This window comes from Podarcis vaucheri (assembly GCF_965113315.1).
Source record: "Podarcis vaucheri genome assembly, chromosome: 13".
Classification (NCBI taxonomy): domain Eukaryota; kingdom Metazoa; phylum Chordata; class Lepidosauria; order Squamata; family Lacertidae; genus Podarcis; species Podarcis vaucheri.
The window spans coordinates 25652237-25667777 of record NC_138751.1 but is presented as its reverse complement, the minus strand read 5'-3'; the positions used below and the strand labels follow the sequence as shown (position 1 = coordinate 25667777).

Genomic DNA, 15541 nt, shown 5'->3' with positions numbered 1-15541 from the left:
ATTCATTGCGACTAAATAATTCAATGCAGCTTTTAAGTTGTACTTCACCAATTCTCTCAGTGTTGCACTGCTCTACCATCCATCTTGTTATCATTTGATCTTTCTTCCTCTGATCACCATTTTGGTTTTTCTCTGACGTTTACTCCCCTCCCATTTAACTCTAACAAATTTATGACATTTGTGTGTATAGACTTGTCTTAATGAAATGTAGTGTGGGCCATCGCAGTGCGAAAATGATTCATATGAATTGTAGAATCCTCTTGTGAAAGAGAATGTAACTCCATTTGCAGAGTGGTGGCAAAGTTATATCAGCACATCCTAGCCTTGGCGTTTGCTGTGAATGAGATCAATGAGAATCCAAAGATCTTGCATAATATCACACTTGGTTTCCACATCTATGACAGCTATTACAGTCTGATGATGACCTATCGTACCACTCTGGACCTGCTTTTCAATTTGCGTAGATTTCCCCCCAACTACAGGTGTGACTTGCCAAAAAACCTGATGGCTGTCATTGGTGGCCTTGGCTCAGACATCTCCTTTCACATATCAGACATATTAGGTCTCTACAAGATTCCACAGGTAGGATTTGTGCATGGAGATTGGGGGACTCTAAAAGACCATACAGAAAGAGAGGCATGGTTCACAGAAAAACAAAATATTGTGTGATGATTATAGAACATATCCTGATGAGGCATGTCTTCAGACAGACTAGGAAAACAGGTGCCATGGAATAGAATCTGACATCTTGGAAGTCTTCCTTCTCTCTCCCCCCCCCCCATAAATTGTACCCCACAGTCTGCTTTTATGCTATTGCAATAGCTGCTGTTATTTCAAGTTGCTTTATTTTACAGTGATAGTGCATTGTTTTCATGGAAATTCTTTTACATTCAAAGCAGTCCCATGCACATCTCTACTAATGCATGGCTCGTGATGGGGGAGAAAATTTGTTGATTTGTATTTAACAGCAAATTTACCTAATCTGCACTTTCTGAAACCATATGCAAATGGAAGCACAGTCATCTTTTGAAATTTGCACATCTGCAAGTTTTGCAATGCAGTTCTTCAGCAAAGTAATGTGCTCAAATATGTGCACACATACAAATGCATATATTACTGAAAGTTGCTTACAAAAATGATTACGTAATTAAAGGGAATTTGCTTTTAAAAAATTGGATATATTAGGCAACATTGCATACAAAAATGTGCATATTAGAGAAGTCACTAAATTGCTGATGAATTTTCATGCGGACTATTTTTTTAAAAAATCTGGTGTGGAAATGTGAAGAACTGATATTAAAAGTGGAAAAATTAGAAATTGAAACTGACAAGTTTTCCATCACAAAGGCACCACTGAAATAAGAACATTTTTAATTTTTTTTAATAGCTGACATATGGCTCCTTTGCCCCAGGGAAAAGTGATACCATGCAACTATCTTCCTTTTACCGCATGATTCCAAATGAATCTCATCAGTACCTGGGGATTCTCCGATTACTTCAGCATTTTGGATGGATGTGGGTTGGGCTATTTGCTGTGAATGATGATAGTGGAGAACAGTTCTTGCAGGTGTTGGAACCAATGCTTTCTCAGAATGGCATCTGTTCAGCCTTTGCAGAAAGAATTCCAAAGCAAGCATCTTGGCATACAGGAAACCAAATGAACACTATGGCCTTCAATATTAACCAACATTTGACAAATAGCACAGCTAATACATTGATTGTCTATGGAGAAACTATGATCATTTCATGGTTAATTCTTATAGCAGATCTTGTATATAAAGAAAATATGATGTCTTGGAGAAAGCTGTGGATCATGACAGCCCAGATCGATGTTGCATTAACAAGCATTCAAGCCCAAGCAAATTTGCAAGTGTTCCAAGGTGCTATTTTGTTCACAGCACACTCACACGAGCTTCCAAGCTTTAAGGAATTTCTTCAGAATATAAAACTTTGCAGGACACAAGAAAACAGCTTTTTCAAGGACTTCTGTGAGCAAATATTTGGCTGCTCATTTCCAAATTCCCAGGATCTGATGGAGGGTGGTAGTGAATGTACAGGGGAGGAAAGGCTAGAAAGTCTTCCTGGATCTCTCTTTGAAATAGCTGTGACTGGCCACAGCTACAGCATCTATAATGCTGTTTATGCTGTGGTGCAATCTTTCCATGCAATGTATTCATCTAGATCCATTCACAGAATAAAAAGAAAGAAGAGAAGTCTTCAAGATTTTGGGGCTTGGGAGGTAGCATTTCTACAATGAATTTACTGCTGGTTGCATTCAGTGATAATCCTATGCAGAGTAGACCCATTCAAATTAATAGACATGACTAGTTGGTAAAGGTAAAGGTAAAGGGACCCCTGACAGTTAAGTCCAGTAACAGTTGACTTTGGGGTTGTGGTGCTCATCTTGCTTTACTGGCCGAGGAAGCCAGCGTTTGTCCGCAGACAGTTTTTCCGGGTCATGTGGCCAGCATGACTAAGCTGTTTCTGGTGCAACAGAACACAGAAACCAGCACATGGAAACACTGAGCAGTTCCTATTTATCTACTTGCACTTTGGGGCATGCTTTTGAACTGCTGGGTTGGCAGGAGCTGGGACTGAGCAACGGGAGCTCACTCCGTCACAGGGATTCGAACCACCGACCTGATCGGCAAGCCCAAGAAACTCCGTGGTTTAGACCACAGCACCACCCACATCCCTATGACTATGTTTATGACTAGTTTAGGTACATTCATTTCAATAGGTCTACTCTGTGTAAAGCTTAATTGGAGACAACCATTTGTTATCAAGAAAATCTCAATACAAAGTGAGATAATATCAAACATCCAATATCCTGTTGATCTGTGAATAACTGGTGAAATGGTGGTGTGCACATTATTTTTTGATAAACTGTTATGGTTTCCCATTTTGTCTTCCTGTAATTCCATTATAAAGTATATACTCCAATATTATGCTTAAACATAGGAAGGTGCCAGTAGTGGTCAGTGGAGATGAAGAGGTGTTGCTCACTTGGCTTCCATACAGCAAGTTCCACTGCTATGTACTAAGATGGGGAGGCTTGAGGCATGGTGAGATTAATGTTATGTGTGCACAGTGCCAATCCAACACTCCTGCCACCATGCTTGCATCATGTTGAGCTCCTCTCACCTTGCTCCTCCCCTTTTCCACCTGGGTAAGCAGCAGCAGCACTTGCAAACCATGCCACCCAACCTGCACCACCCCAATGACTTTAATAGAAACTTAGCACCACTTGGGGAGAAAGAGTATATAAGTTCAAGTAATAAGTGTACATTTCCCATCTTCCGCTATTGCAGAACAGCTGTTGCTGTTGTTTAGGCTGCACTTACATAAAACTTCAAACAACTGTAATCAATGAAAACATTGTAAAACCCAGCATGGAGGTTTCAAAAATGTTCCAAATGGCCTTTTCCATTCTTGCTCCACAGCTAAAGATTGCTCATTCAGGAAGCTTCACCTGCCACCCACTTTATTTTTCTTCTTGTACTAAAATACATTTTAATTTGCTCATATATTTTAGAGTCACCTTATAGAATAAGGATGGGAAACCTGTGCCCCTCTGAGTGCTGTTGGGCTCTAACACCCAACTAGAGTCATTGCAGTCAAAGTTGAATGTTGTCCACCACTGTTTTAGACTAGTTGAGATAATATGTGTCTTTTTATTTTGGTCTTGTGTTGCTGCTGCTTTTACTAAGGTTTAGGGTAATAGGATTCAAGTTTTTTGTTGTTTGGAATATTCTTGCTTTCATCCTCTTAGAGGCTCTGTATAAGGTTTCTTTAATGCAAAGACACCAAACATATAGGTTATTACCCCTTTGTTTCATTTTTACCCATTTCAACTAGCTCCACCCATTTCTTCAAGGCGTTGTGTTTAATAATTCTGCAGAAGAAATTGTGTCCTTCAATGGTAAAAAGGAAATGGAAGCTGACCTTGACATAGTGAACCTAGTGATTTCCCCAAATAACTCATTCCTTAGAGTGAAAATTGGAAAGTTTGAACACAAAGCTCCAATGGAAGATAAACTTGTCATCAATGAAGATATAATTGTGTGGCATGGAAGCTTTAACCAGGTATGAGTTTTGAGATGCTTTGGGGAGCTACCATACTTTCCATTCTCCATATGGGTGTGCCAATGTTTGAGACTATCCTTTGTTGAATAACAAGATCCATGTAATGGATGATAATTTGTCTTGATAAATCCAGTGCCTTGTACTGCATCCAGAAACAAAAAAAGGTAAAGGTAAAGGGCCCCTGACAGTTAAGTCCAGTCGCAAACAACTCTGAGGTTGTAGCGCTCATCTCGCTTTACAGGCCAAGGAAACTGACATTTGTCCACTCCGCAGACAGTTTTTTCCCAGGTCATGTGGCCAGCATGACTAAGCCGCTTCTGGTGCAGTGGAACACCGAAACCAGAGCAGTGCAGGGAAACGCTGTTTACCTTTCCGCAGGAGCCATACCTATTTATCTACTTGCACTTTTTGGCATATTTGAACTCCTAGGTTGGCAGGAGCTGGGACTGAGCAACAGGAGCTCACCCCATTGCGAAGTTTCAAATCGCTGACCTTTGATCAGCAAGCCCAAGAGGCTCAGTGGTTTAGACCACAGTGCCACTCACATCCCTTCTTAGAAACCAAGGAGAGGTGTAAAAAAAATATATAAATCTGAATATATCAATCTCTGAATGGAAACAGTTGTTTCCTCCAGTCAGAAAATGGGGCATCTGGAAGTTCCCAGGCTCTGAGGCCTCTCTCTGGTGGTCTGCCCCTGGCGACACCTCCCTTTTGAGAGATGCACACTCACTTTCCCCTTGCATCTCAGCAGAAGAAAGAAACAGTCTGGAAGTAGTCTAACATCCTACTTTATTCACAGACTGTACACTGTACATGGAGCTAGTACAAATCATGTCTGCTCTCTCAGCAGCCTCCGTACAACTCACTCCTTCCTCCTATGCAGCAACCACAGGAAGGTGTCAAGTTACACCGAGAACACAACCCTGAGAACAGTGTAGGACATCCTGTCTCACACTCAGTAACATCAGAAGTATCACATGATGTAAACAATGTGCATTTCCAGTTACTTTAGGACCACAAGTTGGCTAAGTTGTGCATCCCCCCCCCCCATTTTCTGGATGCTAGGATAGGGGTTTAGCGGTAGATGCAGAGAAATGTGTTGATGTGTTTGGAAGGTGCTGGAGAAGTTAATGAGAGAAAAGGGAATAGATGAACACCATTTGGCACCTTTGAAGGTGAAGAATGTTTCCAGAAGACAGCTACTCTAGGTTATGGGCCCATATGCTGGATATGTAACATTCTTAAGATGCAGGTGCCCGGAGTCATGGGGCACCAGGAACAAGAAGGCCTCTCTACTCACCAGAAGGGAGTGACAAGACTCCAGTTCTATACTATACCCTTTGCCATTGTCAAGATATTTGACCAAAGGTTGAGGTTTTAGGTTATGTACTTCTCATATTAGTAATAAAATGTAGCCCCATTTTAACCCATTTCATTTGTCTCAACTCTTTATCCCTGAGTCTAGTCACAACAATTGCCTTGTATTTGGCAAGACTGTGGATATGTATAATAAAACATATTTAAGGGCCAAATCTTGTCTTTCTAGCATCTATAGTCATGCCTGTTTCTATACAATAATGCACTAAAACAAGTAATTTATCTTCTCTGGAAACATAACTATTGGGCTCAGTAGTGTACTATGTAATAATGTTCAATATAATTTGAATTTTCTGAGTCAACAGCTTACTCATTTTGTTTTTTTTAAAAAAGGTGATTATTTTCCTCTCATTGATTCCATCATATTCCTTGCTTTGCTGATAGGTGCTGCCTATTTCTTTGTGTTGTGACTCCTGCCACCCTGGTTATCAGAAGAAGAAAAGAGAAGGGGTGAAGTTTTGTTGCTATGATTGTGTTCCATGCCCAGATGGAGAGATTTCAAACCAAAAGGGTTAGTGGTACCAACATTTGCTGCACATACCACCAATTTATCTAACAGACCATTGAATGGTTGTAAGTACTTGGTGAGGGTGTTAAGTTTGTGCCATCTTTCCAAGGTGTTACAACAAGTTTACTCCACCTTGAAACTGGTTCATCAATCTGAGTACTTGCTTCAAATGCAGTCTTTGTCAATGAAAGCATTTTACACATTTATCTGCAGGTCATCAAATGATAAGAGAATTCATGTGGTACATTGATGTGTGAAACAGATTTTATCTGACAATATTATTGGGAAATCTAGAATTCCATGATTAACTGTAATTGACCAACCCAGACAATTAGTCAAGAATCATGTATTGCCGTCACAGACTACCATATATTTTGCTCTATAAGACTCACTTTTTTCCTTCCTAAAAAGTAAGGGGAAATGTGTGTGCCTCTTATAGAGTGAATGCAGGCTGCACAGCTATCCCAGAAGCCAGAACAGCAAGAGCGATTGCTGTTTTCACTGCGCAGTGATCCCTCTTGCTGTTCTGGCTTCTGAGATTCAGAATATTATTTTTTCTTGTTTTCCTCCTCCAAAAACTAGGTACGTCTTGTGGTCTGATGCGTCTTATAGAGCGAAAAATATGGTATATTGTCAATGTATGTAGAAAGAGAAATCACTCCAACATAATGAAAACAACGCAAATTGTCATGAGTGTCTCCAGCTTAGAATCCATAAATGGCAAACACTGAAACTGCTTCTATCTGCATTCTACAAATACCTTAGAAACCCTGCTTAGAATGTCCTGCAACAATGAATACATGCAGAATTATGTGTGTGTTGTCGCCCTATGTATTTATTTATTGCAGAATATTTTTAGTCTGCCCTAAATCCATCTCAGAATGGATTGCAGCAATTAAAATAACAGTAATAACTCAAATTAATTAAATAAGAGTGTGTAAAGAAAATTAAAAACTATAGCAAAAAACCTATCAGCAGACTAATTTATTTATTTATTTATTTTAGAGTTGCTGTTCTTGCTCAAGGCAGCATTCAATACATGAAAGACAAAAATGCACTTGAGGATTTGCTAAAACACAAAGTAAAGGGTTAAATGTGCATTAATCAGTATAAAGAACTAGCTTAAAAATAATATTATTCAATCACTTCTAAGAATGATAATAATAATCACTACATACTGTTATTCATAAGCTTTCTGGACTATAGGTTGGTAGAGCATAAGACTCTTAGGTAGAATATATACACATATAAAAAACGTTGTGAAAATATTTTTTTTAAAAAAAAAGTTTTGAAAAATAAATTAAATTTAGCATAGCTCACTGTCGCCATTTAGTGTCCCATGTGTATATTGCACTTTACAACACATTTAAAACATTTTATCTGCAACTGTATAGATGAGTCCCCAGTCTTCAAATTGTGGGCTTGAGCCCCACATTGGGCAAAATATTTTTGCATTACAGGGGGTTGAACTATATGACCCTTGGGTCCCTTTCAACTCCAAAATTCTATGATTCTATGTTTAATATTAAATGTCTTCTCGCATAACCAATTCTGTACATGGAATGAAAAGCTAGAACTCTCTGTGAGCAGCATATCCACCTCAGAAGTAATTATGATATTTTCCCCAAAGGTCTTACATGAGTTGGCACTAAAATATTTTTCTACCCCCCAGACATGGACAATTGTTTCAGATGCCCAGAAAATCAGCACCCAAGCAAAGGCCAAGATCGATGCATTCCCAGAGCTGTGAGCTTTCTGTCATATGAAGAACCATTAGGGATTAGTTTAGCTTCACTCTCAGCTATGCTTTCCCTGATCACAGTTTTGGTGCTAGGAACTTTTATTAAGCACAAAGAGACCCCCATAGTCAAAGCCAACAACCGGGATGTCACCTATATTCTTCTGATCTCTCTCCTGCTTTGCTTTCTCTGTTCTTTCTTATTTCTCGGAAAACCGAAGAAGGTGACCTGTCTTCTACAACAATCAGCTTTTGGCATCATCTTCACAGTGGCTGTTTCTTCTGTGTTGGCCAAAACCATCATTGTGGTTTTGGCCTTCAAGGCCACCAAGCCAGGATCCAGCATGAGGAAATGGGTGGGAAAAACAATGACAGGTTCAATTGTTCTTTCCTGCTCCCTTGTTCAAGGAGTCATTTGTGCAGTGTGGCTAGGAATCTCTCCCCCCTTTCCAGATGTTGACATGCAGTCACTAGCAGGGAAGATCATCATAAAATGTAATGAAGGATATGTCAACATGTTTTACATTGTCATGGGCTATATGGGACTTCTGTCTGTTATAAGCTTCACTGTGGCTTTCCTAGCCAGGAAGTTGCCAGATAGTTTTAATGAAGCCAAGTTCATCACTTTTAGTATGCTAGTGTTCTGCAGTGTTTGGGTGTCATTTGTACCAACGTACCTGAGCACCAAAGGCAAATACATGGTGGCTGTGGAGATTTTCTCTATTTTAGCTTCCAGTGCTGGGTTACTAGGCTGTATCTCCCAAATGCTATATTATTTTGCTGAAGCCTGAGCTGAATCACAGGGAGCAGCTAAGAAATCGAAATAATGGAAGCAACCAAGAACCTTAGGAAAAAAATGTATCTACTATCGTATGTATTGAGTTGGGACAGTGGTCCTACACTAGGATTTGAAATGGGGCAGTGGTTTTACTGCAGTGATACCATATATTTCAATCCAGTCCATTTTATTTTTATGAATGTGTTCCACACAGCTAACACAAATAATACATGATAAAACAAGTCATTATTTTATCAGTAACTGTTCTTAATTAATATATATTCTTGGTTCCTGTTTTATTTGTAACATAGGCAACCATCCAGCTCTGTAGTCCTATTGTTTCTTAATCAGCTGTTTATATAATGAAAATTTTCATTGAAAATTTAATTGAAAATTTTCATTGAAAATATAATGAAAATTTTCATTGCTTTTTGTATGATATGTATTGACACTGACTCATAAATGATTGCAGTGAGGATGCATTTTGTTGTTTTCCTGGAGTGGTGCTTCTTGGAATGCATTATGTCACAATACAATATGCATCTACTCTGAAGTCAGTCCCATTCAGTTCAATGGTTAATAGTCCCAGGTAACTGTCCATAAGAGTACAGTCTTAATGTAAGAAATAAGCATGTCACAAAGTGTGTTTACATTGTTTACCAAGATTTTATAAAGATACATTACCTTTATAAATTATTTAATTAGTTGAAGTGTGACTTCCTACAAGGTTGCAGAAATTTCTGAAATTTTATGTTGTCTCCTAAAATGGCTGGAATTGTCAATGAAGGTTAACATTCACCAAATTGCAGATGTCCATCACACCATTGCATTTGTCAACACATTTCACCAACAGCAAAACTTTCCCCTTAAACTGTGGTTGGTCATAGAATTTTTATACAGATATGCTCTAATGTCTCTACAGAGATAATGTGTGCACTCTAGCTGGTGAATTGAACACATTATTATTATATTACTGTTTATAACACCCTTTATCAAAAGATCTCAGGACCAGGGATAGCACTAAGAACACGTTATGGAGCATCAATAATAAAAACATATTACAAAGCATAATGAAGGGACGCGGGTGACGCTGTGGTGTAAACCACTGAGCCTAGGGCTTGCCAAACCGAAGGTTGGTGGTTCGAATCCCCACGACGGGGTGAGCTCTCTTTGTTTGGTCCCAGCTCCTGCCAACCTAGCAGTTTGAAAGCACACCAAAGTGCAAATAGATAAATAGGTACAACTCCGGCGGGAAGGTAAATGGCATTTCCATGCATTGCTCTGGTTTTTCCAGAAGCAGCTTAGTCATGCTGGCCACATGACCCAGAAAAACTGTCTACACACAAACGTTGGCTCCCTCAGCCAGTAAAGCAAGATGAGCACTGCAACCCCAGAGTCGTTCGCGAGTGGACTTTACTGTCAGGGGTCCTTTACCTTTACATTTTTAAAAAGCATAATAACAGGCAGCAGAATACTAAAATAATCATTTCAACACATGACTGAATAGAGTTAATGATTTCAAATTTCTATCTAAGCACTGAACCAAGCAGCTGTCAATTGCAGGTGTGGAAGGGAATGGCTTTCATTAGGACTGCAACACACAGGAAAGAGAGGGTTAATGTCTTTCATCAAAGGTCAAGGTCCTGATAAAGGTCCTGGAAGGAATGTTTCCATTGGCTTATATGAGAATGTTCCTTTATAAGCCAAAAGCAACTTGGGGAAGGGAAACACTGGGGATGGGTAGGAATGTGTAGGTGGGGAAGGAGTTAAAACTCTCCTCCCCAAATGTAGCAGACCTCAAATCTGCCATGCTACTAATTAAACACACACACACACAAACACACACACACACACACACACACACACACACACTGATTCCTAATACATATTTAGTATCACAACTAGTTTGGCCCTAAGTGTCATGTTCTGTTCTTCAAAATAAGTGTCAGTGGTAATGCTCCAACTTTTGCCCTATGGTTACTTTTTTTTAGTGGGAGAAATAGGGTTTGAGAACTGCATGAAAAAAATAAAATAAGTGCACATTTTGAACAACAGCTTTATTTAATTCCAGACTTTGGTTTGAAAAGTGTGACCTGGGTAGTTTCTCAGTAAAAAAAATGTTTTTTAAATCTCCATCTGTAATTGTGATGAAGTGAAGAGTGTTGACATGCATTATTATTATTATTATTATTTAGAGAAATTTGATTGGATAAATTATGTTAGTTTCACTTTGGTCCTATTGATACTAATGTGAAAAATCAGGGTGCCACTTAAATCCACACACAGAGAAGAAAACTAAATAATATATTATTGGAAGTGGTCCTTAGTCTTAACAAATTAGACAAAGCAGCCTTGATCTCTTTGTTTCTCATGCTGTAAATAAGTGGGTTCAGCAAAGGTGGGACCATGGAATATATCACTGTAAAAATTAAATCTAAATGTGTTGCTGTATTAGTCATGGGACTCAAATAGGAAAACAAGCCTGTGACCATAAATGTGGAAAATACCATGAGATGTGGAAGGCAGGTAGAGAAGGCCTTTTGTCTTCCCTGTGCAGATGTCATCCTTAACACTGCACTAAAAATCTGTATGTATGTCACAAGAACAAATATAAAACAGCCTAGCCCAATGAGAGAAAACAAGAGCAGAACTCCAGTTTCAATCTGATTTTTCTTAGAACAGGAAAGCTTTACTAACTGTGGGATTTCACAGAAAAACTGATTGACAACATTAGAGCAGAAAGGAGTTGCAAAAGTGCTGACAGTGTGCAAACCTGCATAAAGAAACCCAGTGATCCATACAGTAAGGATCATTTCAGTGCAGGCTCTCCTGTTCATCACCACCTGGTATTGCAGTGGATTACAGATAGCAACATACCGATCATAGGCCATAACTATGAGGAGGAAAAAATCAGTAGATAAGAAGAAGGTGAAGAATAGGGCTTGACCAACACATCCGGAATAAGAAATGTGTCTAGTATTCATGAGGGAATTGGCCATGGATTGGGGGATGATGACTGAAACCTGGCCCAGGTCCTGCATGGCCAAGTTCAACAGGAAGATATACATTGGGGTGTGCAGGTGGTGGTCAAAGGCTACTGCAGAGATTATTAAAAGATTCCCTGTTACAGTTGCCAAATACAATACCAGGAACAGGATGCTGTGTAGACTTTGTAATTTCTGAACTTTTGAGAATTCCAGAAGCAGAAACTCTGAAACAGTAGTTTGGTTAGCTATGTCTTGATCCTTGCTAACATCCATGCTATCTGTAAAAAGAATCAGAAGTGGTATCTCATAATTTCAACAGAATATTGTAATAATATAATGCTGTCTAAGAAGTGCTATAAGAGACAAATAAAACAGAGCTAGAAATAGTTGTGCCTAATCATTGAGGCTAACTGAACGTCCAGTGACAATGAAGCATGTCCAAACTATAGACCTCCTCCTTCCAGAACAGGCCATTCCCCAATCTCCTAGACTTGAGAACTCAGAGCACATATCACCTCTGTCTTTTCAAGATTCAGCTTCAATTTATTGGCCCACATCCAGCCCATCATTGTCTCCAAGCACCGGTATAGCGCCTGAACCACATCTCCTGTTTTAGATGGAACAAAGTGATAAACCCAAGTGTCATCCACATACTAATGGCACAAAATTTCCTCATTATGGCTCCCAGCAGTGTCATTTGTGTCCAATAAGGTCATATTGAGATTTTCTTCACTTACATTTAATCTACCTTGCAACTACCTACCTATACCTCTGCTCAAATGTAAACCAAGGAGCTACAAGAATTCTGCCCGTTGGAAAAGGCCTTTGTTATTTCTCGGTTCCATAGATCAACTATGGCTTTGGAAGGAGCAGCTATCGTTCCCATAAACCTTCAGAAATTCACCAGAAGCCACTACAATTGGGGGTGCACATTTTAATAGCCGCCCTTTCCAAGGGAAAGAGCTACTAAATTGTTTAATCTCAACAGGAAAAAACATGACCATGATAAGGGTTAAGATGTTTCAGATCATTGCCCTCCCGCATGGCTGTCAGGACCAAATGCAGAATATGTCCTGATGAATGTGATGTAGTAATGACATATTGGAACAGCCCCATAGCTGCCATAGTGGCCATGAAGCCCTGAACCAGCACAAACAAGCTAGTCTTTTGATGGGTATTGAATTTCCCCAGCACAATCATCCTGGAGGTCTCCAACTCCAACTCCGAGACCACTTCCATTAACTCAGGTAGACAAATTGCTGGTTGACTGCCACTGATTCTTTCCACCCAGGTGTGCAGGGTATAATGATCATTGCCAACAACAACATCATCATCATCATCTCCATAATATGCCTAAAACAAGAGCTGAACACAGTCAAAGTCAATTTGTCTCCCCCAAAACGGTGAAACCTCTAAGACCCCTTAGATTTATGCTGTTAACCCCACACAGCCTCTATTTGCACACCAAATGATTATTTGTATCTCCCCCCAGTTGAAAATCAGCACTTCCCATCCTCCACAGCAAGTCATTTCTGAGGGGGAAAATATCTGAGGAAAACGACATTGGCAAAAAATACTTTATATTTGTGGTCAAAGAATGGAGATAGTTAAACAGTCAAAGGAAAGTGAGGAAATAAGGCATAAAAGTTCTGGACACGATGAAACTGTTTCTTGCAGCTGAATGACATACAGTGGTTAGCTACGTATGCTTACTTTGTAGGTAAGGATTTATCCACACTTAACTTTCCTCCAGTCTTTCCAGGCACAATCTGCACTTTAAAGCTCTGAGCATTCTTTTTTTTTTTTTTTGCTCAGGAGTATTTCCCATGTAAACTTGCTCTGTAAAGCTAAGTAGCAGCAAACAGCAATCCATGGAAAAGCCAAATTGCCATTTGTTGCACTTCAGCTTTAAAGAGTAGATTTTCATGGGCAAAGCTCAGGGGCGAAAGAGAGAGTGCTTGGATATGGAGCTTTAAAGTGTTGGCTTGTTCCTGAAAAGAGTAGGGCAAAATGTAAGTGTGCATAAGTTCTAAGTTCCAGCTAATTGTGCATGAGACTACAACAGAACCAAAATGGGAAAGGTCTGTTCCATGGAAACCACGATACGTTGAAAATTAATGATTTTTCAGGCTTTACATATGATAAGCATCCTAGCATCAAAGCACTAGAAAAGCAATTAATGTACACAGTCATACTGTATTTACAAAAGTTGCATAAACTCCAATTAATACTCAGAAATTTCACTAGCCGTGTAAAAAACATTTTGATTTCCCATTACATTCCTTATAAATTTTGCCTGAGGAGAATCCTTGAATTTATTTTGAATGCTATGCTTGCAAAATCCACAAACAAGCAATTGGTCTATGGAATTCTACTAAGAAATGTTGGAAATCTTAAGGAAACCAATTTCATCTTCCCCACTGTTCCCCACTAAGTTTTTTTTTTAAAAAAATAATTATCTAGAGGAATCCCCAAATTCACTGAGAACATAAATCTAGTTTGGAATTTTGAAGGCAGCTTTTGTTTTGTTCATTGTGGTCCTACATTGTATAATACATTGTTTTTTTCAGTAAAAGATTTCACATTTTTTGTGAAGAATAAAATGCCAAAAATATTCCAGTGTCCAGAAAGAAGGGTGTGTGTGGACAGATTCAATGCAGTATTTTCCTAAATAGTAACTTTAGAGAATATACATGTGAGATCAATTAAGTAACTCCTATGGTGTTAAGTAATATTTTAACTATATAAATTATTATTTTTCTCTTACCTTCAAAAGCACTTTCTCTTCTATTGACTTCAGCTAACTGTATTTGGATAGTCATTCATGAAAATATATGAAAATCAATCAGGCTTTGATGCCAGTAATCACCTCTTCAACATGGGGAGGAGATTGTACTAATATCTGTTTTGTGTTCCTAGAGATTTGCTCCCTGGAGTTCACCAGAGACTAGCAATAGAGACATTCAGGAAATGCATTCAACTTGTTATTTGGTTCAACATTTTTTTTGAAAAAATGGAGGACAGAAGGTACATAAAGGTAAAGGTAAAGGTAAAGGGACCCCTGACCATTAGGTCCAGTTGTGACCGACTCTGGGGTTGTGGAGCTCATCTCGCTTTATTGGCCAAGGGAGCCGGCGTACAGCTTCCGGGTCATGTGGCCAGCATGACTAAGCCACTTCTGGCGAACCAGAAGATATATGCCTATTAGCTAATTTCAGTTTGCTAATATTTCTGCCTGTGTTTGTAAGCATTTGCAGGCATTCCTCAGCAGACCTCTAATTTCCCCATCCTACCATGCTGCCCCATTGACTACTGCTGAGCAATCTTTCAGCAATGGGTGGAATCAGAAATGGCCACTCACCCAGTCCCAGCAGCATACTTTTGTAAAGAGGTAACCCACCACAGTGCAGGTTGTGGCAGGAACTGTCAAAATATATTAGCCCTCTCCTCTGCCCCATGGCTTCAATATGGGAGCCATCAGGATGACCTGCTCTGTGTCTGCCTGGGAACCACTGCCCTGTGCTGCCTTGGATCCAGTCCAGAATAAGCTCAGCGTGGGGCCAATGTTTAATTAGGGGTTTAAAACCCTATTTATCTATATACATTCAGGAGATGGGTGAAGGAAAGTGAACTTGTATCTCCTTTGCTCCTTCCACCCAAGACAATGTTGCCAACCCCAACCAGGACTGACCCCTCTACTAGTCACAACTGTGGTGAAGGTGTTGATTTTCACACTGTACATATGGATGCCAGAAGGAGGGGCTATGCAGCAAATGTGATGCCAGTCCTGGAGTGCAACTCCACTCCCCAACTATGTGTTGAAAGGATGAGGATGTCTAGGGGATTGGGAACCTTCTTCAGTCAAGGACCACATTACATCCTGGACCAGGACCAGGTGCCACTGCTGGACAGTGCCAGAGATAAAACTAGATGCAGGGATAAATGTGAATTTTACATTTGCAAAGTAGGCTAGATTCTATACACTCACACTACCCTCTCTATCCTCCATCCTGACAAGTGAGAGGCATTAACAGAGCTCAAGGACACATTTCAGTCAGGCAAAACAA

At 39.6% G+C, this 15541-nt stretch overlaps 1 protein-coding gene across 1 annotated transcript; it reads right to left on the bottom strand.

Annotated features, from left to right (window-relative positions):
* Positions 1–10757: 10757 nt before the first annotated feature.
* Positions 10758–11747, bottom strand: LOC309517469 (olfactory receptor 14I1-like; the record flags this gene model as incomplete). Its single annotated transcript, XM_082196701.1, has 1 exon — positions 10758–11747. One exon carries the CDS (start codon positions 11745–11747, stop codon positions 10758–10760), a length of 990 nt encoding a protein of 329 aa, XP_082052827.1.
* Between the last annotated feature and the right edge of the window lie 3794 nt (positions 11748–15541).